The sequence below is a fragment of the Dasypus novemcinctus genome, chromosome 3 (genome assembly GCF_030445035.2).
Source record: "Dasypus novemcinctus isolate mDasNov1 chromosome 3, mDasNov1.1.hap2, whole genome shotgun sequence".
Lineage (NCBI taxonomy): Eukaryota > Metazoa > Chordata > Mammalia > Cingulata > Dasypodidae > Dasypus > Dasypus novemcinctus.
This window is the reverse complement of record NC_080675.1, coordinates 61,442,646-61,467,407: the sequence shown is the minus strand read 5'-3', so window position 1 is coordinate 61,467,407 and position 24,762 is coordinate 61,442,646. Positions and strand designations below refer to the sequence as shown.

The following is a 24,762-nucleotide window of genomic DNA, read 5'->3' as shown; positions in this document are numbered from 1 at the left end:
ATATATAATATCCTGCATCTGTCCCTGCAGTATCATTGAGGACAACACCAAGTCCTGAAAATGCCCAATATCATACCTCTTTTTTCCCCCTACCTGTCTTCAGCAACTTCTGTGGCCATTGTCTCCACACCAACAATGTAATTTCTTCCATTGCTAGAGTCACAATAATTCTATAGTAGAATACCACTAAGTCCACACTAGGAGTGGACATCACCATCTAAAATTTCCTTTTATCTCCCTTTTCAAATATACAATTCAATAGTGTTAACTATTTTTTTAAAATTATGCTTCTATCATCATCATCCTTGCCAAAACTTTTCCATCACTCCAAACAGAAACTGCATACCAATTAAACATTAAATCCCCATTCCCCTTTCTCACCTGGCTTCTGATAACCTTTTTCTAGTTTCTAACTTTATGAATTTGCATACTCTGCTTTTTCATGTAAGATCATATAGTATTTGTCCTTTTGTATCTGGCTTATTTCACACAACATGATGTCTTCAGGGTTCATCTATTGGTATTATCAGAACTTCATCCCTTTTTACAGCCAAATAATACTGCATTGTATGTGCATACCACACACAATGTTTATCTATTTGTCTATAGATAGACACTTGGGTTGCTTCCACCTTTTGGCAATTGTGAATAATGCCACTGTGAACATCATGCAAATATCTATTTTCGTCCCTGCTTTCAATTCTTTTAGATATATACATAGAAATGGGATTGCCAGGCCATATGGTAATTCTATACTTAACTTTCTATGTTAATTTAAATTTTTTTTTTTTTTAAGATTTATTTATTTATTTTAATTCCTCCCCTCCACCGGTTGTCTGTTCTCTGTGTCTATTTGCTGCATCTTGTTTCTTTGTCCCCTTCTGTTGTTATCAGCAGCACGGGAAGTGTGGGCGGCGCCATTCCTGGGCAGGCTGCACTTTGTTTCGCGCTGGGCGGCTCTCCATACGGGTGCACTCCTTGCGCGTGGGGCAACCCTACGCAGGGGATATCCCTGTGTGGCACAGCACTCCTTGTGCGCATCAGCACTGGGCATGGGCCAGCTCCACACGGGTCAAGGAGGTCCGGGGTTTGAACCGCGGACCTCCCATGTGGTAGACGGACACCCTAACCACTGGGCCAAAGTCCGTTTCCCTTGGACATTTTCCTTGTTTCAACACTATGAGCATTTTTTAACATGACCCATTTCATGGTATTTGCTTTGAGCAGTCTAGGAAACTAAAACATCTTTTATCTGATAGGAACTGGTATCCAGAATACCTAAAGAACTCTTACAACTCAGTAATAAAAATACAAATAACCCAATTAAAAATGGATAAAGGATCTGAATAATATTTCTCCAAAGAAAATGTACAGATGGCCAATAAGCACACAAAAGATGCTCAATGTCATCAGTTATTAAGAAAATGCCAATTAAAACTACAATGAGATACCTCTTCTCACTGACTAGGATGGCTATAATGAAAAAGGAAGAATAACAAGTGTCGATGAGGATATGAAGTAGTTGGAATCCTCATACATTAATGTTGGGAATGTAAAATGGTGGTGTAGCCACTTGGGAAAATAATCTGGTGGAAACTGAAAATGTTAAACATAGAGTTACCATTTGACCCAGCAGTTCCAACCCTAGATATATATTCAAGAGAAATGAAAGAATATATCCATGCAAAAACTTATACATGAATATTCATAGCAGCATTATTCATTATAGTCAAAGGTGGAATAACCCAAAAGGTGGAAAAATCAACTGATGAATGGATAAACAAACTGTGGTACGTCCATAAATGGAATGTTATTTGGTCATGAAAAAGAATAAAGTACTGATTCATGCTACAACATGGATAAATCTTGAAAATATGCTAAGTGAAAGGAACTAGACACAAAAGGCCATGTATTCTATGATTCCATTTATATGAAATATCTAGAATGGGCAAATCTATAGAGACAAAGCAGTTGCCTAAGGCTGATGGTGGGGGGCGAGGAGGATGGGGGAGATTAGAGGGATAGAGAAAGGGTACTGGGTTTCTCTTTGGGGTTGTGACATGTTCTAAAATTGATTGTGGTAACGGTTACATAACTCTGTGAATACAAAAAAGACCATAAAATTGTATACTTTGATTAATTGTATGTGAATTATATCTCAATAAAGCTGTTACCAAGAGAAAAAAATTTCTAAGGGAGAGTTCAAGATTTTTTGCAGTTCTTTTTGTCTTTAGACTGAGGGTGTAAAATCAAAGTACTGTGTTCTATTTTTATTCCTGCAGTTTGAAGTATAGCTAATCATTGTTAGTTTGGCTTATGTTCAATTTTAGGGCTTTTTTCCTATCCTTATCCTTGTTAATTTAATTTTTTTTTTGTTAGAGGAGTTCTAGGTTTACAGAAAAATCATACAGAAAGTAAAGAATTCCTATGTACTCCTTTCTCATGGGCAATATTTTCCTTATTATTAACATTTTACATTAGTGTGGTACTTTTGTTACAATTGATGAAACAGCATCATTATAATTATTCTATTAACATTGGACCACTGTTTAGAATAGGGTTCACTCTTTGTTACATTGTTCTATGGTTTTTTGTGTGGTAACTTATGTACAACCTAAAATTTCCTTTTTAAAATTTTTTTTTATTATTATTTTTTAAAGATACATAGATCACACAAAATGTTACATTAAAAAATATAAGAGGTTCCCATATACCCCATTCCCCACATCCCCCACTCCTCCCACATGCACAACTTCTTTCGTTAGTGTGGCACATTCATTGCATTTGATGAGTACATTTTGGAGCATTGCTACACAGCATGAATTATAGTTATGTTGTAGTTTATACTCTCTCCCAGTCCATTCAGTGGGTTATGGCAGGATATATAATATCCTGCATCTGTCCCTGCAGTATCATTGAGGACAACACCAAGTCCTGAAAATGCCCAATATCATACCTCTTTTTTCCCCCTACCTGTCTTCAGCAACTTCTGTGGCCATTGTCTCCACACCAACAATGTAATTTCTTCCATTGCTAGAGTCACAATAATTCTATAGTAGAATACCACTAAGTCCACACTAGGAGTGGACATCACCATCTAAAATTTCCTTTTATCTCCCTTTTCAAATATACAATTCAATAGTGTTAACTATTTTTTTAAAATTATGCTTCTATCATCATCATCCTTGCCAAAACTTTTCCATCACTCCAAACAGAAACTGCATACCAATTAAACATTAAATCCCCATTCCCCTTTCTCACCTGGCTTCTGATAACCTTTTTCTAGTTTCTAACTTTATGAATTTGCATACTCTGCTTTTTCATGTAAGATCATATAGTATTTGTCCTTTTGTATCTGGCTTATTTCACACAACATGATGTCTTCAGGGTTCATCTATTGGTATTATCAGAACTTCATCCCTTTTTACAGCCAAATAATACTGCATTGTATGTGCATACCACACACAATGTTTATCTATTTGTCTATAGATAGACACTTGGGTTGCTTCCACCTTTTGGCAATTGTGAATAATGCCACTGTGAACATCATGCAAATATCTATTTTCGTCCCTGCTTTCAATTCTTTTAGATATATACATAGAAATGGGATTGCCAGGCCATATGGTAATTCTATACTTAACTTTCTATGTTAATTTAAATTTTTTTTTTTTTTAAGATTTATTTATTTATTTTAATTCCTCCCCTCCACCGGTTGTCTGTTCTCTGTGTCTATTTGCTGCATCTTGTTTCTTTGTCCCCTTCTGTTGTTATCAGCAGCACGGGAAGTGTGGGCGGCGCCATTCCTGGGCAGGCTGCACTTTCTTTCGCGCTGGGCGGCTCTCCTTAGGGGCGCACTCCTTGGCGTGGGTCTCCCCTATGTGGGGGACACCCCTGCGTGGGGCGGCACTCCTTGCACGCATCAGCACTGCGCATGGGCCAGCTCCACAAGGGTCAAGGAGGCCCGGGTTTGAACCGCGGACCTCCCATGTGGTAGACGGATGCCCTAACCACTGGGCCAAGTCCGTTTCCCTGTTAATTTAATTTTAAAAAGATATTTTAAACATGAAATTAATCCCCAAAGTCAAAGGAATACAGAATGCAAGATTCATTTTTGTTGATGTATGGAATTGTTGTTCATCCTTTATAGCATTTCATTTTATGTTTAATAACTATCACCAATATTTATCCAATATATAGTTGATGGACATCTGAGGCCTTTCAGATCAATGACATTCTAAACATTCTTGACATGTTTGTTGGTACATATGTACAAGAATTTCTCTAGAGTAAATCTCTCTCTATGCATGTATGTGTGTATATATATATTTATATATATACATACACATATATACACACACACATGTATATCCATTTGGTTTGGTTTATCTGGCAAATCCTGACCAATCAAAAGTGATGTGGTATCCTCAGTGCATTACATCATATATACAGTATTTTGCAATTACAAACAATGCTGCAATAAATAACCTTGTTCATATGTATTTTCATACTGTTGGAGGTATTTCTTCAGAATAGATTAAACTCATTTTTTAAAATTGTTTTCTAGCAATGTCCTTTAAAAGTATCTAGGAACAGTGACACTCCAGCTAGGGATGACCACCCAGATCTTGGTTTCTAGATTCCTTTTCTCATTAAAAAGAGCCAGAGCTTCAGGAAGATATGGCTAATTCTACTTCTGAAGCAGGGAAAGTACAAGAGAAACCTGAAACACTTTCTTATACCAGAAAACAAGGAAGTGTTCAAAGACAAATAGGGACAAGACAAGGGCACAAGAGCTGATTTGGCTCCCATCAGCCAAATTTAGGACAATATATAAGCATCAGAAACAATAACAATCTTAATAGCTAATAACACAATCATTTTTTTTTTTTTAGTTTCCACAAATTCATAGTGATAAACAAAAGGTAGGGATACAATGCCAGCTAATAAATATAAAATAAGTGATATAATTATAAAAATCATCATTTAAAAATCACCAATGTAAAACTGATCCAGGCAAGCATACCAACGAGTGCTAAAACCACTGGTGAAAGGTTCTTGGATGGATATTCACACAGTCTCAGAGTATTACCTTGCAGATTACTTATTTCTTACAAAGGGAAAGAGATTTTTAAAAATTAATTTCTTTTCTGACTAGGAATAGATACTGAATTGTGTCTTTAAATAGTTTTTTGTGGAATCTACTGTACTGTTTTTAAATGAGATCATCTGGAAATGTGAATTGAGAATTATAGTAAAGAAATAAAAGAAAAATAGCAGAGCACATTTCTTTTTAGTCTATCAATTTCACAGGGATGAAATCTCTTTTCCTATATTGCTTCATTATTGACTGAGAATGCAGCTCTAGTGAACACAGCCCCATTTAAAACCATAATACAATTTTCAATAATGCTTTTCAAAATTTTGAGGTCACTAGAACCATTAACTGAAATGTGTTTGCATAAGATTTGGCAGTGGTGGGTGAGTGAGTTGGTTTGGGTTTTGGATATGTTGATTTTGAAGTGCCAGTGAGAAAACAAAGTGGAAACAACTTCAGAAAGTTATAAATCCAGCTCAAGAATGATTATTCTCCCTCCTTAAGAGAGCCTAAGGCTAGAAGTACAGATTTGGGAAACATTAGCAGAGAGGTCATGTGTGGTTCCTTTGGAATAAATAACATTGCAAGAGTGTAGAACGAGGGAAACGGACTTTGGCCCAGTGGTTAGGGCGTCCGTCTACCACATGGGAGGTCCGCGGTTCAAACCCCGGGCCTCCTCGACCCGTGTGGAGCTGGCCATGTGCAGTGCTGATGCACGCAAGGAGTGCCGTGCCACGCAGGGGTGTCCCCCCGGCGTGGGGGAGCCCCACGCGCAAGGAGTGCACCCGTGAGGAGAGCCGCCCAGCGTGAAAAGAAAGTGCAGCTGACGACAACAGAAGCGGACAAAGAAACAGAAGCGGACAAAGAAACAAGACGCAGCAAATAGACACCAAGAACAGACAACCAGGGGAGGGGGGGAAATTAAATAAATAAATAAATAAATAAATAAAATTAAAAAAAAAAAAAGAGTGTAGAACGAGGCATTGTTTAGGATGAGGACTAAGCAGAGACCATGGACCTGGTAATTAAGAGGCCAGCAGTGATTGCCTGGGGGAACTGATCAGTAGAGTCTGCGGGCCCCAATCAAATGGAGAAAACTGTCAATGAGAAGGTGAGGAATGGGATGATAGTATCTTGAGGGTCAAGTAGCATAGAGGAACAATATTTCTAGGATACTAAAAACAACTACTAAGTTTGTAGGCACAGAGGAAGAAGCCAGTGGAAAGGGAGAAATTAAGCACATATATTAAAATTATTTATTGCTTTTTACTCTTCATTCAAAATTGTCTGCAACTTTTGTGCCTGCCAAGGCCCACCCAAACTATGTGTGATTTTACTCTAAATATTTGCTATTGGCTGCAAATCTTGTGGAAAAATTTTCCCATTAGACATTGAATTAAAGATTATGGTGAATCTCCAGCTTTCATTTATCTTGATCTTCTTGATTTAAATTTTGCTATCCTAGTCCTAAAAGACAGTCATGGTCACTATACAAATACAAAATTACATGACTCTTTACTAGCATGACCTTGATTTTGAAATGAAAAAAAAAGTGGTGCCTGGTAGATTAATGACGATTATATTAACATCTTTGGCTATATAAATGTTGCAGCATGCATAATTCTAGGAAACCGGTATTTGAATATCCAGAATAATGCAGAATGTTGTTTTATATGTTTCTGTGACTAGATAATGCTGTTAAATTCTTTGAGAGTGTGTGTAAGAGGGGGTGCTGTTTGTTTGTATGTATGTTTTCCACTAAAAATGTTGCAGTACATCGTCTGTCACTGTCTTCACTCTCTGCGGGTGGGCTGAGGTAGGGAGGGTGTGACGCTGGTATTTGTGTGAACTCGGGCTTGTGATGCTGAGCTTGGTTCATCCGCTTTCTCCTCCCTTTTCCTCCCCACTCCTTCCCACCAGCGCCACAGCAACATCCTGAGTCTGAGGGAACTGCGCCCAGCGCGGGCACAGTCTTCCACCGCCAGCAACCTGCGGCCGGGGAGAAGACAGCGAGCGCAGTGACAGCGCCTCACCACCGCCAGTCCCCGGACCACCATGGCCAAGAACCGCAGGGACAGAAACAGTTGGTGTGAGTAGCAAATTGTAACTTCTATAGCCTGCACGGGGGACTGGCCCTCTGCTTTCTGCTTCTGGAGACAGGGAGGGCTAAGGCTGCTCGGCGCCAGCGTCCAGGGCTGGGAGACGGGCTGTTGCCGAGCTGCTTTCTGTTGGGCCGGAGGAACCATGGCCGAGCGGCACCCGCATAACCAGAATCTCTCTGCCTAAGATGACTGCAGTTTAGTGCAGGCCGGAGCCTCCAGGTTCTTCTCCCCCCACCCGCAGCCCGTCTCCCAGCATTTGGACAGCACCCACCAATCTCCTTCGGAGGATTCGGGTTCCCCTTTCGGGATAGCTTGGAAGAAAAGATGATGAGGGTGGGAAGGGAGCTGTTATTACCCAGGGCACGGAGTCAGGGCTCTAGAGCTGGCGGACCATCCCTCCACCCCCACGCTCACCCTCACCCTCGCCCCCTTTTTCTCCGGAGCTGAGCTCGCCCGCCCCGCAGGGCGCAGGCTCCCGGTGGGCGCGGGCTCCCGGTGGGCGGGCTGCGCGCTGGAACAATGAGGCGGAGCATGCTAGCAGAGAGGAGAGCGCTGCGGTCCGGAGCAATCGGCAAAGGCGGCACCCGCTTGGGAGTTTCTGAGTGCTGTAGTATTCATTTTAATTTGGGGATTGCGTGGGGAATTTGGTAAGGAGAGCCAAGTTGTGGTTTCCAGACTTCTGCCCCACCCGACCTGGTACCCCATTCAGACCAGTCCTAAGGGCGGCTTTGTTCTCTGATTTTACCTTTTGGAGATACTGGGCTCGTGATTCAGCACCAGGCCGAGGGGAGGGGGAAGGGGAGTCTAGGCCCCGTGAGTTCACGCCGCGAGTGGGTAGGCGGCGCTCACGCAGGCGAAGAGAAGCGAGCCAGCGCAGTGATGCAGGAGAAATCGCAGCCCCGCCTGCTCTGCTGCTCCAGAACTGGTTCAGTGTGGGCAGGTTGACTGTCTTTCTCCGCCTTCAGTTCTCGGTTTCTTTCAGTAACAGTGCTAAACTCACCAGCATCTTAGGATCTAAGGCCCTCCTGGGCATTATATTATCTGGACCAAAGTGGGGCTCAAACCTTTGTTGCTTGATAGGTAGAAAAATGTTTAGTTCATTAGCATTGAATTACTGTTTGGAAAGTTTGCACCTGCTGAATTAGGTGTTTGGAGCTGCTTTATTCTCTTCCATCTGTCAATGAGATCTCTTCTATAACTGTGCATCTGATCATGAGGCGTAAGTTTACATTTTAATTGGTCATTTTGAGTTACTATTATCAAAAGACCATGCTGAGATATCATCAAGGTTTATGGTGGATGTGGAGAGTTGGAGCAGGAAGGTATGTCGTTAGTTGTCTGAGCTTAAGAGAAAGAGTTGCATTTTCTGAAACCACTGAATCCCAGTTTTAGTAGATGTGGCTATGGCAATAAAACGTTTTCCTTACTTCTTCTGAAATTTGGGTAAGCATTTTCAGAGTATCTCCTTTCTAATTCTTTGGCCTCTAGAATAGGAATTTTTGAACTCAGTTCTGGTGCCTATGTTCAAATCAGATTTGGTCTTGATCTCTGTGGATTGTTATTTTATATGAGTCTTTTTTTTTTTTTTAAACACTACTTTCCTCCATTAGCCTGTTAGCCCTGGGTGACAAAGATCATGTCTGGTTTCATTACTACTATATAGCTAGAGGTCAGCTCAGTCAATATCTGTAAAATGCTTTTTATTGCATGGACAATGTAGTGGGGATTTTGCAGTTTCAAAGATGTGGACTTGATACCTACCTTCAAACACTTCCAAACCAATGACCATGAAAAGCACACTTGTGGCTTTGAAACAGACATATCTAAGTTTCAGGCCTAGATCCATCACTGATTAATTTACCTTGCAGAAGTCACTTAACCTTTCTGAGCTCAGTTTTATTATCTCAAAATAGCACCACTACCCATCTTTTGCTTTATATTTAGATTTTTTAAAAAGATTTTATTTTATTTATTTCTCTTCCCTTCCCCCCATTGTCTGTTCTCTGTGTCCATTCACTGTGTGTTCTTCTGCATCCACCTTGCATTATCAGGTGGCACTGGGAAACTGCATCTCTTGTTTGTTACATCATCGCGCTGCATCAGCACTGTGTGTGCGGTGCCACTCCTGGGTGGGCTGTACTTTTTTCATGCAGGATGGCTTTCTTTGTGGGGCACACTCCCTGCATGTGGGCCTCCCCTATGCAGGGGCACCCCTGCGTGGCATGGCACTCCTTGCCTGCAGCAGCACTGTGCATGGGCCAGCTCATCACATGGGTCAGGAGGCCCTGGGTATAGAACCCTGGACCCTCCATATGGTAGGCAGACGCTCCATCAGTTGAGCCACGTCTGCTTCCCTTATATTTAGATTTAAAGAACTATATAGATTGCTTGTAGAAATTAATTCTGAAAGTCCTGAGAATAATCTGGTTACAAATTTCTTATGGAGTGGATTTTTTTTTTCTTTTCTCTTAGGATAGTTGTTCTCAAATGGGATTTGCATAAAAGTTATATTGGAAGTTTATTAGAAATGCATATTCCTGCATCTTCCATCAGGGCTTCTGAATCAATAGATCTGAAATGGGGCCCAGGAAAACCTGCCCTTTATTTAATATTTTAGATGATTCAGAAGTAGGTGGTCTTTGAATGTTACTTGGAGAAACACTATCTAGATTATTTATATTTGATGGAAATATGTCCCAGATAATTTATCCAAACGTCATCAGGAATCTTTTAACTCAAGTGATGTATTAGGAAAAGAAATGCTAAAGTCCTATGTGTTCACTGGCAATTGCCACCAAAAAGAAAGAGTGTAATTTTAAAGTCCTATCTTGATGTTCTGAGGAAATGGCTTTAATACTCAGATTTTTCTTTGCCGCAAAGTATATGTGATATAAATGACTTAGAAAATGTAAACGGAGTAGGAGTTCTGGCAGAGATGTTAGCCATGTCTGTCTTGATTCCATTTTATCACCAGCACCTAGTACAATGCTTATCAAGTGTTTAGTAATAACTAGCAGAATTGAGCTAACATCATATGAGATAGGTACAATTATTCTAATTTTACATATTAAATTGTAGAGCTAATAAATGATAGAGCCAGGATTCAAATTCTGACAGTTTGACTTAAGATTCTTTTTTATTTTCCTAAAGATTTATTTATTTCTGTCCCCCCCCACTCCGGTTGTCTGTTCTCTGTGTCTATTTGCTGTGTTGTCTTCTTTGTCTGCTTCTGTTGTCAGCTGCACGGGAATCTGTGTTTCTTTTTGTTGTGTCATCTTGTTGTGTCAGCTCTCCATGTGTGCGGCACCATTCCTGGGCAGGCTGCACTTTCTTTCGCCTTGGGTGGCTCTTCTTACGGGGCACACTCCTTGCGCGTGGGGCTCCCCTACGCAGGGAACACCCCTGCGTGGCAGGGCACTCCTTGCGCGCATCAGCACTGCACATGGGCCAGCTCCACCCATATGGTAGACGGGTGCCCTAACCACTGGGCCAAATCTACCGCCTTGACTTAAGATTCTTTTATCTTCACTTCTACGCTATACAACCTCATTGTTGACTGGATAATATTACAGTTTTCAAGGCACATTCACCTGTATTACTATGTTTGATCTTCACCATTTTAAGTTGCAGGACATATTATTCCCTATTTTGAAAAACTTGAGTTTCAAGTTTTTGATTTGGCAAAGTTGCATATTTAGTAAATTAGAGAACTGGGATTTGAACCTGGATTTTTTTCCTAATTCATTTTCTATAACAAAGTTTTGGAATCTTTTTTTTTTTTTAATTTTTAATTTTTAATTTTTAATTATTTATTTCTCTCCCCTTCCCTGCCCTCCCCCCGGCAGTTGTCCACTCTCTGTGTCCATTCGCTTTGTGTTCTTCTGTGTCCGCTTGTATTCTTGTCAGCAGCACGAAGAATCTATGTCTCTTTTTGTTGCATCATCTTTTTGCGTCAGCTCTCCGTGTGAGTGGCACCACTCCTGGGCAGGCTGCACCTTTTTTACACTGAGCAGATCTTCTTGCAGGGCGCACTCCTTGCGCATGGGGCTCCCCTGTGCGGGGGACACCCCTGCGTGGCATGGGACTCCTTGCACGCATCAGAACTGCGTGTGGGCCAGCTCCACACGGATCAGGAGGCCCTGGGTTTGAACCCTGGCCCTCCCATGTGGTAGGCGACACTCTATCTGTTGAGCCAAATCTGATTCCCTGGAATCTTTTTTTAAGAGAATAATGTGGGTTGTGAGGGTGATGGAGAAAATAGGTTCTCTTAGAAACCAGAGGCCTCTGATGAGAAAAAGTTCAAAGCATATCGTAGAAAATGATGGTAAACTGACTTTATCATTTAGGTAAGTAAATATTTTTCAGCAAGCTATAAAGAAAAGGGCAGAAGGCAAAGTTAGACTAGCCAGAATTAGAAAATGTAGTGATTCACAAGAAAAGGAAAAGAAAGATATTTGCAACATCTGTACAGTGGCCTAAAATCAGATAAGTACATTTTAAGGCCATTTAACAGACATTGGTTTTATCTGAGTGGCCAGAGACTAGATCCTGCAGGAACCATAGAAGCTAGGAAGGAGAAAATCTCTGGTGACCACAAGGGGTGGGAACAATGTTTGAGGTTAATACCCAGAGATACAACTGCAAAGCAGTTGCACTGTTAGTGGAACTGAGAATCCCACCAGTCCTGAGTGCTGTGCCTAAATCTACACTTAACTAGAAGTTTGAATAAACTTAAGCATTTAATAATCAACTCTTCAAAGGTAGGCATTGCTATCCATATTTTAATATATGAGGAATCTGAGACTCAGAGAGCATAAGTAACTTGCAAGAGATATCATAATTTATAAGTTACAGATCTAAGACTTAAATTCAGTGCTATTTGCCTCTACTGTTCATGAGATGAGGACAAAGAACTGGAACAATATGCCAAAAGATGTAGCAACAAGCCTATCTTGGATTAACCTGGTATGAGAAATCAATGCTCTGTAAACTTGATAGTCTTGGACTAGAAAAGTAGGCAAAGAATGTGCTAGTGTGGAAAATAAAGGGGACAGATGAGTATCAGAGAGAGTAGCCCAGAAAGCAAGGTCTTTCTTAGCTGGGTTAGGACTTATGTACTCTGAGAGACAAAGCAAAATTGCTTTCCCCACATACAGATACACACTTTTTCGTTCTTGTTCATTGAAGTTGCTTAAAAAGTTGGGATACCACATGGTAATTTGAGTTTTCTATCATGTAATAGAAACTGACAGTTTAGCATTGCTTTAGAGAAATAATTTTTGTACTAAACTGGCAGCTTAGCCTGCCTTTTAAAATTTTTAAATCTGTCTTAGCTTCACAGTAAGTGTAGGAAGTGTCCATTTGTTGAAAAGGTTTTTTTGTTTTGTTTTGTTGTTTTTTGAGGTGCTGGGGCTCAGGTATTGAATGCAGGACCTGGTATGTGGGAAGCTGGCACTTAACTACTGAGCCACATTGGCTCTCTCAAGTTGGCCATTTCATTTTGTTTCTTTCATTTCTTTGCTTATTGTTTTTGTTTGTTTGTTTTTAGGAAGCACCAGGGACTGAACCAATGACCTCCCATGTGGGAGGCAGGTGCTCAACCACTTGAGCTACATCCTCTACCTAAATTACTTTTTCTGTTTCTATTTTTGTTTTTCTGAGGAAAGAGTAAAAACAAAATTGAGTATAGTAGAGTTACCTCTTGATATTCTTTCTTAATGGGCAGTATTCTGTTTTTCTTGATGTGAGATTAGTTGTCCCTTTTCACTTACTGCATTATCTAAATGTCCCTCTTCCTCTAAATGAAATTTCTACTCTGTCATATATGTGGTTCCTTTGCAGACTTCCCTCCCCTGTTTTTGTTTCTGTTTAATTTGCCTTCCCTTCATCTTTTTCCAAATACATTTTTTCTATGGATATATATTTTTAATATATAGCATCTACTTAAACTGTCATGATGACTTCTAGATTGCAACTTTGCTCCATTTCAATCTCTGCAAACTTTGTTATCTTTAGAACCAGTGGCTAAACTGTAGGTATCTTTAAATTTGGAGGCCTTTCCTCTTCTACATAAAAATATTTATGAAATGTATACAAGAGAGCACATAAAATATATATGTTCAGCTGGGAACCAGCAGAGAACATGGCCCTGTAACACCCCTCCAGCGAAACCCCTGAGGGAAAGCTGCTACTAAGAGCAAAGCCAGAAAGACCTGGCCTAGACCTGGTCACAAGGTCCCATTTGGAACTCTTTCTAAGATCAAAGGGAAGCCCAGGATGTAACTCTGAGCAGACCTCTGCATTGATCCCAGTAACTCCAGACAAAAGACCTCATCATTGGTCCCCTAAGAGGTAATATGTACGGTAACCAATCAGAACAGCAAACAGCTGCCCCTCCCCCCAATATTAAGAAAGGGGAGGAGGAAAGTTCTTTAGAAGGCCTAACTTGGGACCCCACACATGTCCTCAACCTGTAGCTCAGCCCTCACTCTGCTTTTTTCTTGTTTCTTAGTTTCTTAATAAACTCTTTACTCCCTTGTCTAAAAAACAAACAAAGAAACAAAAACATGTATGTTCTGTTTAAAAAGGAATAATGATGAACTCCTGTGTCCCCACCACAGGTGAAGAGATAGAACTTTACCAATATTTTGGCACTCCTTATGTGTCTTTCCTTAATGGTAACCCTTCCTTACCCACCTCCAAAAGTAAACACTTTTTAAATTCGGTGTTTCTCATTTCCCTGGTCAATTTTATAGTTTTACTGTGTATATTCTTAATGTAATCCATTATATAGATTTCTATTTTTAAAAAACTATGTAAGAGGAATTTAGAATATACATTTTTCCACAAAGTATTTTGTTCACTCATCGTCCTCACCCACACGTAGTATTATAATAGGTGCGAAATGATAACTCATATTTTAAATCTGCATTTTTCTGATTACTAGTGAAGGAGAACATATTTTCATGTATTTATTTGTAATTTCCTATTTCCTTCTCTTTGCCTATTTGCCCTTTGGCTATCTTTTCTTAATGAATTCTTTGCATATTTTGGATATAAGTCCTTCGTTGGTTATTTGTGAAACAGATGTATGTTGCCAATTTATGACATGACTTTGCTCTCTTTATGGTATATTTTAATAAACAGAAGTTTCATATATAAATGTAGTCTATTTGATCAATATTTTTCATCACAGAATGTACTCTTTGTATCTTAAGAAACTCATACCCTACCTCAAAGTTATAAAATATTCTGATATACTATTGGGTTTTACAGTTTTGTACTTCATTTTACGTTCTGAATCCATTTAGAATTTATTTTTATGGATAGGGTGATGTAGAAATCCCTTTTAATTTTTTTTCCCATGTGGATAACCAGGTGTCCCAGACCCATTATTGACTAATCTATCCTTTCCCCATTGATCTCTAAATATCATATATTATTTCTAAATATGTGTAAGTCTGTTTCTGGGCTCCCTATTCGAGTGCAGTGCTATTTTTCTATCCCTGTGACAATGTTACTCAGTTTTAATGACTGTAGTTGCATGTCTTTATACATGATAGGCAAATTTTTCTCATTGTGTTCTTTAGAAATAAGTTGAACTATTCTTTATTCTTACAGTTTTGCTCTTCTATAAAATTTTAGAATCTGATTGCCAAGATCTTTGAAAAAGCCTGTTGGTAAATTTTAAAGTGAAATTGCATCCAATCTATAGATTAATTTGAGAAAATCAAGAAACTTACTGTATTGAATATTCCTATTCATGTACATGATATAGTCATTTATTTATTTAGGCCTCATTTTTTTGACGCCTTTCTATAGTTTGAAAAATTCTCCTTGAATAGTTTGCACATTTTTTTGTTAGATTTATACCTAGGTTCCTTACATTTCTGTTGCCATGATTTTCCCTATTATTTTTTTCTAATGTTATTAATAGAATATAAAAATGCAGTCGATTTTTACAAATTTATCTTAAATCAAGCAACATTACTAAACTCTCCTGTTAATACTGTTTTTTTTTTGTTTTTTTTTTTGAGGTACCAGGACCAGCGATTGAACCTGGGATCTCATATGCAGAGAGCTGGCTTTCAGCCACTGAACCACATTGGTTCCCTACTAATTCTAATAAATGGTGTTTTGGTTTTTTTTCAGGATTTTCAGTGTAAGGAAACATCATCTACAATAATGACAGCTTTGGCTTTGTTCATTCCTTTTGAATCTTATCTTTTATTTCATTTCTTGTCTTATTTCATCAGATAAGAATGTTCGCCTTTATTCCTAATAGTTGTTTTTTTCTAATCATCACTTATTAATGATTTCTAATGAATATTTTCTGCATTTGTTGAAATAATCATACAGTTCTTTAATCTGTTAATACGTTTAATTACATTAACAGATCTTCTATGTTCAGATGATTTTTCATTCTTGGAATAAACCCAAGCTAGTAATGCTGAATTATCTTTCTTTATACATTGCTGCATTTGTCTGCTAATCTTTTATTTATTATTTCTGCAAGCCTGCTTACAACTAAATTTCCTTACAACTAACACATTCCCTGTCTAATTTTGGTACCAAGGTCATATAGCTTTATAAAATGAGTGGGAACTAATTCCTTTAATTTTCTGAAAAAGTTTAGGTAAATTAGAATGATCTAGTTTGGGAAAATAGTCTATCAAACCATCTGGATCACTGTTTTCTTTATAGGATGATTTTGAACTCTTGAGTCAATGTCTGTATTGGTTATGGAACAATTAAGGCTTTCTATTTCTTCTTGGGTTAGTTTTGCTAATTTAAACTTTTCTCGGTATCTGTCCATTTTATCAAATTGGCATAAAGTTCTTAATTTTCTGTTATTTTCTCTGCTTAGGTTTATTTGTATATTCTTTGTTTTATCTTTTATTGTTTATGCTCATAAACAATAAAAGTTGAAACAATTAATGAACAAATATTGAAGCATTGCTACTACCATGGTCTATGGTTTACATTATGGTTTGCACTTTGCACCGAATAATTTTATAGGTTTTGACAAAATGTCTAATGACCTGTAACTGTCATTGCAATATCATGCAGAACAATTCCAGTTCCCCCAAAATTCCCCCATGTTCCACCTATTCTCTCTCCCTCCCCTCAGAACCTCTGATGATCACTGTCTTTGTATTAGTGTTACAAGTTTTTCCCTTACTAGAATAATAATAAGTCTACTTTGGTGCATTGTTGCATTCACCCATTATGTTTGTTAATTCCTCAGTTTTGAGTGTTTGGGGATGGTGGCTCCCGCTCTGCTTGGGATTGAGATGGGGCTTAGATTCCATGCAACAGATATGGAACTGTCTTGCTTGCTATTGTAGATACTCTCCGTTTAGGGGATGGGCATTGTCCATCATCATCATTTTGTTAGTTGTCCTTGGCGAGCCTGATGAACTAGAGAGTAGGTGTTAGCTGCAGCACTACTGAGATTCAGGGCTCCACCGATGTATGAACAGACCAAAGATTTAAGTCTCTAGGACATTTATTTAACAGATACAGTACTAATTATAGTTCAAATAAAAGTGGCAGAAGAATTATGTGTAGGGAAATTATAAATAAGTCTAACTCTAATACACTGGGAAGATAGGTTAACATATATTCCATGGTAAAGCCCACCAATGGGGTTTTTATTTCCTGGGGTTGTCTGCCTTGACAATAGTGTCCATGTGTTTCTAGGGCCCTCAAGAGCACCCCTGCTTGAGGCTTTGTGTACTGTGGTAGTCAGTGAGTTCCTCCTAAAATATGCATAAGTGTAATCTCTGGAATGACCTCCCTACTCACTTTGAAATCTCATTTGTATTTAATATTTCCCCCTTTCAGGGCTTTTTCCAAATACACTGCTAGTTTGTGCTTGGTAATAATCCGTCAGTGCCAGGGAGATCCATCCCCGGGAGTCATGTTCAAATCCAGGGGGGAAGGCAGTAAGCTTTTATGCCAAGTTTGGCTTAGAGAGAGCCTACATTTGAGTAACAAGGAGATTTTCAGAAGGCAACTTTTGGGCAATAGATATTACTAGGCTAAGTTTCAATTTTACAAGACTAAGGTTTATAAGCTCAAGCTTACAAACTGTTTTGGTCTGTCCTCTTTCACTGGGCATTGCCTCTTACTCTAGAGATTCTTGCTACTCTATTAAAGAATGTAGCAGGACTCCCCAGGATAGGAATTTAATATTTTGTTGGTTATTGTGTAGGTGTGAGTTTATTCTTTATTCTATTTCTAATTTTAAAAGTTGGCTATTAAGCTCATTAATTTTCGGATTTCTTCATTTTCTAATATATGCATTTGTCTATAGATTTTTTCTAAAAAACAATTTGCTGTATTCTATATATGTTAATATGTAGTAGAGTCATTCTCATTTAGTTTTAAGTATCCTAAATGACCAGAATGATTTCTCCCTTTCTCTATGAATATATAGAAAGTATGTATTTTTATAAGTTATATTTTTATAACTGATTTCATATTTGATTACGTTTTGGTCAGAGTATATGTTGTATAGCAGCATCACTTTCTTTGATGATGGAAATGTTATATCTGCACTGTCCAGTAAGGTGGACATAATATAGTAGATGGCTAATGAGCACTTTGAATTGTGGCTAGTGTGCCTGAGGAACCAAATTCTTAATTTTTTTCACTTTAATTAATTTAAACTTTAATTACCATACATGACTAGTACCTATCATATTGGGCAACTCATGCTTAGAATATCCAGGCTTTGAACTTTGTTGAAACTTGCTTTATATCCTGTACATTTTTAAAATTTATAAATATTCCATGTAGGCTTGAAAAGCATTTTATGCTCTAATTTTTGATGCAGTGTGCTATATTTGTCCATTAGGTCAAACTTATTAAATATATTGTTTATATCTTCCCTACCATGAGTTTTAGACTGCTTGATGTACCACACACTTATGTATGATAGATATTTTTAAATTCTGAGAGAGATATGTTTTAAAAAGTCTATCATGTGGTAGTGGATTTTTCAACTTCTTTTTGATGTTCTGTCGAACTTTGCTTTTATACATTTTTTTCTTTTTTCTTTTATATACTTTTGAGCTAGGTCATATGTGCATACAAATGTGGAATTATTATATCTTCCTGATGAACTGAACCTTTTATTTTTATGTAGTAAGCTTCTTTATCTTGAGTAATGATTTTTGCTCCAACGTCTACTTTGTCTTATTAATAAAGATGTGTCACATTTATCTGGTTGATTTCATGGGCCCACTAAACAGGTATTTGGGGTGGCTAGAGGAGGCTGTCTGACATCCACAGAATGAGTCATCTTGTTTACCTGGTTATTTATTTATTTATTTTAAAGATTTATTTATTTTATTTATTTCTTTCCCCTTCCCTCCTCCTGCCCCAGTTGTCTGTTCTCTGTGTCTATTTGCTGCCTGTTCTTTGTCCGCTTCTGTTGTTGTCAGCGGCATGGGAATCTATGTCTCTTTTTTTTTGCGTCATCTTGCTGTGTCAGCTCTCCGTGTGTGTCATTCCTGGGCAGGCTGCACTTTCTTTCGCGCTGGGCGGCTCTCCTTATGGGGCGCACTCCTTGCGGGGTGCACTCCTTGCGCACACCCGCATGGCAGGGAACTCCTTGTGCACATCAGCACTGTGCATGGGCCAGCTCCACATGGGTCAAGGAAGCCCAGGGTTTGAACCGCAGACCTTCCATGTGGTAGATGGACGCCCTAACCACTGGGCCAAGTCCGTTTCCCTTGTTTACCTGATTATTGAGACCCTCCTCTGTAGCATTTCAAAAGTCTGTCTCTCTGCCCATATACTTCTAAATACCTGACCATCTTGCCAAAGTATTGCTACTGTCCATTAACTGGTATAGTTTTGTCCCTTTGTCGGTGTGCTGCAAACATTATGCCTGCTATTCTTTCATGTATCTATTCATTCTGTCAAAAGACAATAAAGGCTTTTCCTTTATTCTACCTTGCAATGTCATAAGTGCCTTTTATTGGCAAGCTAAAAAGGAAATGTACAAATTGTAGTACAGTAATTTCCACACTTCTGGTCCTTGCAATATGGAGAAGAGCTTGGAATGGTGGAGATAAGCTTGAGCATGAACAGAGTAACCACCCATTTTCAGAATAGATTACTTAACGATGATTTAAGGACTAGACAATTCCTTAGAAACCAAGTATTTCTAAAACTGACTTTCTTCATCATCTTAGTTTGCCAGGCTGATATGACAAATTCCACACAATAGGGTCACTTAAACAACAGAAATTTATTGGCTCACAGTTTTGAGAGTAGAAGAGGTACAAAATCAAGATATCAGCAAGACTTGCTTTCTCCCCAAAGACTGATGCTGGCTGGTAGCAGTCCTTGGAATTTCTTGGCTTTGAGCTCTGCTTCTCATCGTATGGCAATGTCCTCTCCTGTCTCCCTTCTGTGACTTCCTGCTTATCTTTATAAAGTCTCCAGTAAACTGGCCACCCTCATTCAGTTGGGCCACACCTCAACTAAAAATAACATCTCCAAGAGATCCCTTTTACAATGGATTCATACCCACAGGGACTCAATTAAGATTAACAATATGTGTTTGTTAGGGTACATAATTCAACCTACCACATTCAGTGACTATAAATACACTTACATTTATTTGTTTTCCTTGTTGGGAATTATACTTCCTGTATAATTCTGGTACTGATACAAAGTACCAGAACTCTGTTGGCTTTTATAAAGGGTTTTTATCTGGGGTAGAAGCTCACAGTTACAAGGCCCTAAAGAGTCCAACTCAAGGTACCATAAGAGATGCTTTCTTACCCAAAGTCTGTTGCCATGTGTTGACGCAAGTTGGCGGGTGATATCTGCAAGGGTTCAGCCTTCCTCTTTCCTCTTATGACTCCATGGTCCCAGCTTCTTCTCATCTCAGCTGTAGGCTGACATGAAGCTTGTCTCTTTCCAGAGCTCGTTTCTTTCTGGACTCAGCTGCTCTGTTCTCTTCACGAAGTCACCTATAAATTCTTAGTCTCATCTCTCTTCTCCGGGCTCCAGCATCAAAACTAAGTTCTTTCTGCTACCATGTCTTTTTCTGTGTTTTCCTGTGTGTGAGAGTCTGTTTTATCAGCCCACTAAGCGGGGGAGGAACTCAACACTGAATTGCACTCTAATGATGTGGTTGAATCAAAGCTCTAATCTTAACATAATTTAATCAGACAACTCGGCTAAATCTAATACAATCAAAGAGTTATCAACCCAGAGGGACGGATCATTTTATAATCATAATCAAATATCTCTTTATGGAATTCATAAATAATATCAAACTGCCACACTTCACATCTGCTTTTTTCACTTAAAATATGTGAATATGTTTTCATATGATTAGGTATTTTTCTACAACATGGCTTCAAATGTCTGCATATTTTGCACGGTAAACCTGCACCGTAATTTATTTACAATATCTTACTGTTAGGCATTTAGATAGTTTCCATTTTGTCACTGTATAAATAATCCTGTAATGAACCTTTGTATAGATTTAGATCAATACATGTACACAGTCTGACAATATCCTTAGGATAAATTCCTGCAAATGGAATTGTTTCATAAAAGAATATGTATATTTTTCAATGTATTACAAGGTTCCAATACTGAGAATATTTATATTTTGTAGCCTTTGCCAGTTATTATGGTAAAATGTTAGCTCCTTTTTAATTTGCATTTTTAAATTGCTAGTAAGACTGAACATGTCCCCATATATCTCTTAACTATTCGTATTTCTTCTTTGGTATCAATTACTTATTTTTTTATATTGATGTAATTTTTTTTAGCATTGCCAGTGCCCTAATAATAATTGTATTGTTTTTCTAGAGGCCCCCATTCAATGGGATGTGGAATCCAATTTTGTATCCAATAAAAATAAAAAGACTCTTAAATGATTTACTCATTTATCCCAATTGGAGACCCCAAAAGAAGTGAAATTTGAAACCAAAATTGAAAACATAGACTAAAAATATCTGAAGAGCAGAGCCTATGTTACTCATCTTTGTATTTCTTAGAAACCTTATAATAGAGGCTTACACACAATGGGTGTTCAATAAATGTTTGTTTACATGAATTTAACAAAAAATAACACTGAAATTGTATTGGAATGCAAAATATTAAGGAAAAACATCATGCATTTGATTCATTATCTGTAGCTACAAATACTCTAAGTAAGAATAAGTACTATCCTTACTAATCTAAGATGAAAGATATTCGAAAAATCAGTTCCAGGACCTGCATTATTCCTTTTAACCCTCTTTCTCAAAAATATCATTAGCGGCAGAATTATCTGAGGGTCTGTATGGTAGGGTTTTGAGATCTAGTATGTATAATCATTTCAATGTAACTCATATGTCTAGTCTTGCTTGACAGTCTTAAGATTCATTTTTATGAATTAATATTTTGATTTTCCCCACGTTAACTCCATTTTGTCCCTTTCTGTAGAAACTCCCATTTCCTATTAATTTTCACAGTTACACTTGGTTGTTCATTCAGACAGGTGTTTTCTCTGTCATTCTTTTCAGGTTCTACTTAATAGTTTAAGAAAAAGTAATATTTCTTTTTCATTTTAGTTGCCAAGAGACAGTTCCCTAGGTACTCTCTTTTCTCTAAAATGGTTCAGATATACTCAGAGTTTGTCTACTTGCTTGGTTTAATTTTACTGGAAAATGGAGTATAGATTGTATACAAAATTTATAAGGAAGAAAATTAGAAAAGCATTCCCATAGCATTTCCAGTATATTAAAATGATTATGCTCCCCATTCTAAATTTTTTTATATTCCCTTTCTGTATCTCTAATCTCAGTAGCTGAGCAGCCAGCTTCCAGTGATTTAGAATACCCCATTGAGGGAAACGGACTTGGCCCAGTGGTTAGGGTGTCCGTCTACCACATGGGAGGTCCACGGTTCAAACCCAGGGCCTCCTTGACCCGTGTGGAGCTGGCCCATGAGCAGTGCTGATGCGCGCAAGGAGTGCCGCACCATGCAAGGAGTGCCCTGCCACGCAGGGGTGTCCCCCGCGTAGGGGAGCCCCACCTGCAAGGAATAAGCCCCGTAAGGAGAGCCACCCAGCACGAAAGAAAGGGCAGCCTGCCCAGGAATGGCGCCGCCCACACTTCCTGTGCTGCTGACTGACAACAGAAGCAGATAAAGAAACAAGATGTAGCAAATAGACACAGAGAACAGACAACCGGGGGTGGGAATTAAATAAATAAATCTTTAAAAAAAAAAAAAAAGAATACCCCATTGAATGAAAAAGTCCTCCAAAGCACTTATATAGTGTTAAAAGAGATAAAATAAAGGGAAATTATTTATATAGTTGGGTCTCTCCTTGTGAACCATCCATTTGTATCATCCACAGTAAAATACTAATTCCCATCTGGTTTGTTTCTGGCCTAATTCCCTCCCTTCTCCCTTTTAAGATTTACATAGTGCTCAGTGAATTGAAACTAAGTTTAGTTTAGCAAAAAATATTTAAGAAGATAGAAATCTGTGCCCAGGAAACTTATGCATTACAAAGGATTTTTCGAATATCTTTCATCTTAGGTTAGTAAGGATAGTACTTATTCTTGCTTAGAGTATATGTCATTACAGATAATGAAGCAAATGCATTATGTTTTTTCTTAATACTTTGCATTCCAATACCTTTTCAATGTTATTTTTTGTTAAATTCATGTAAACAAACATTTATTGAACACCCATTGTGTGTAAGCCTCTATTATAAGATTTCCAAGAAATACAAAGAGGAGTAACATAGGCTCTGCTCTTCAGATATTTTTAGTCTATGTTTTCAATTTTGGTTTCAAATTTCACTTCTTTTGGGGTCTCCAATTGGGAGCTGGGCCAGAGTCTGGACTACTTCTGTGACCTGCTCTGTGGTGGGGATGGATGAGCCAGCATCACCACCTCCGTGTGTGGAATGAACGCTGCCTTTTCCAAAGCAATTGACGTTTTTCTGAATATTTTGTTTGCTGCTCTTTTGAGATATGATTTACATGTCATACAATTCACTCATTTAAAGCGTACAATTCAGTGGCTTTTAATATGTTCAAAGAGTAGTACTTCCATCACCACAATCAATTTTAGAATATTTTCATGATTCCTAAAAGAAACCCTGTATCCCTTAGCCATCAACCCTCAATCCACTCACTTCCCCTTCCCCACCCCCAAGGCCTAGACTATCACTAATATGCTTTCTATTTCTATAGATGTGCCTATTCTGGACATTTCATATAAATGGAATCATATAAAATGTGGTCCTGTGTGACTGACTTCTTTCACTGAATATAGTGGTTCCAAGGTTCTTCCATGTTATAGCATGTATCAGTACAGCATTCATTTTTACTGCTGAATAATACAGTATTCCATTATATAGGTATACCACATTTTATTTATACATTCATCAATTGATGGGCTTTTGGATCATAGCTTTTCTAAATAGTTTTATATATGAATGTTGATTACTGTAAATATGAGTATAGTTGACTATAGGTTTCAGATAGAAAGTCTCTCTTAACTTTAGGTAAAATACAAACTATTGGCTACATATTTATAAAGATCTCATCAAATCTTTTGGTCATTAATTCTATTATTTAATTACATCACAAAAATTATTTCTGTATTTTAAAGATTACCTTATAAAATGAATATTTTATATGGTATTTTGCCTATATTGTAGTGGGACTTTCCTCCCATAAGCTATCTCATTACTTTACATCATAGCTCAGATATTTATTTTAATTTATACTATACTTAAGTCACACTTAATAGAGAGTCTCTGGGTGATGGCTCTCTCTTCTTCATTAATTCCATATGTAACTCTTCAAGGGCCTTGAACACAAACTAAAAGTTCAGAGTTATCTACCTCATCCACATTAGACATACAAAGGTGGAGTGGGAAAGGCTAATCATGTACACCCACAGAAAAGTATTTTCCCTTTCTCTCACCCCAATATTCAATCTGCCCTAATTTTTTCTGTCCTACTTTCCCTTATTTGGACCCTCATAACTCTTCTATTCTCATCTCCTGCAACTCTCTCCTGTTCCTCTCTGTTCTTTCCATACTGTACCCCCTGCTAATCCTCAAATATGCCAAACACATTTCCACACTCATTTTAAACAATGATACCATGCTGTGCTCACTGTTTTGTATCTTGAGTTTTTCATCTTTAAAAATTAAGATAATTATACACACTCAGGAAAATTCATCCTTTTTGTGTACAATTCTGTGACTTTTGACAAATTTATACAGTTGTGTCGTAACTACCACAATCAAGACATGTAACAGTTCCATACCCCAAATAATTTCCTCATATTCCTTTGTAGTCAACCCTGACTCCCATCCCCGGCATCTGGTAACCACTAATCTACTTTTTGTCTCTATTGAACTATCTATTCTGGACATTTAATATAAATGGCTCCTTTCAATTAGAATAATTTATCTGAGATTCATCCATGTTGATGCATGAATCAGTAATTCATGCCTTTTTTTTTTTTATTGCTGGATGATATTCCATTATATGGATGTACCATATAATGATATGTTGA

The 24,762-nt window shown here is 38.0% G+C and overlaps 1 protein-coding gene across 3 annotated transcripts in view; it reads left to right on the top strand.

Annotated features, from left to right (window-relative positions):
- The window catches only part of ATL1 (atlastin GTPase 1), a 139,863-nt gene that overhangs the window by 30,396 nt on the left and 84,705 nt on the right, over nucleotides 1-24,762 (top strand). For 2 of the 3 annotated variants that reach the window (XM_004454111.3, XM_004454110.3), the window contains exon 1: nucleotides 6,900-7,184. In XM_004454111.3, coding sequence (XP_004454168.1) covers nucleotides 7,151-7,184 — 34 coding nt within the window. In that variant the 5' untranslated portion in view covers nucleotides 6,900-7,150. Of the gene's footprint in view, nucleotides 1-6,899; nucleotides 7,185-24,762 lie in introns of those variants that run through there. The other variant, XM_058293446.1, reaches the window with a different exon arrangement.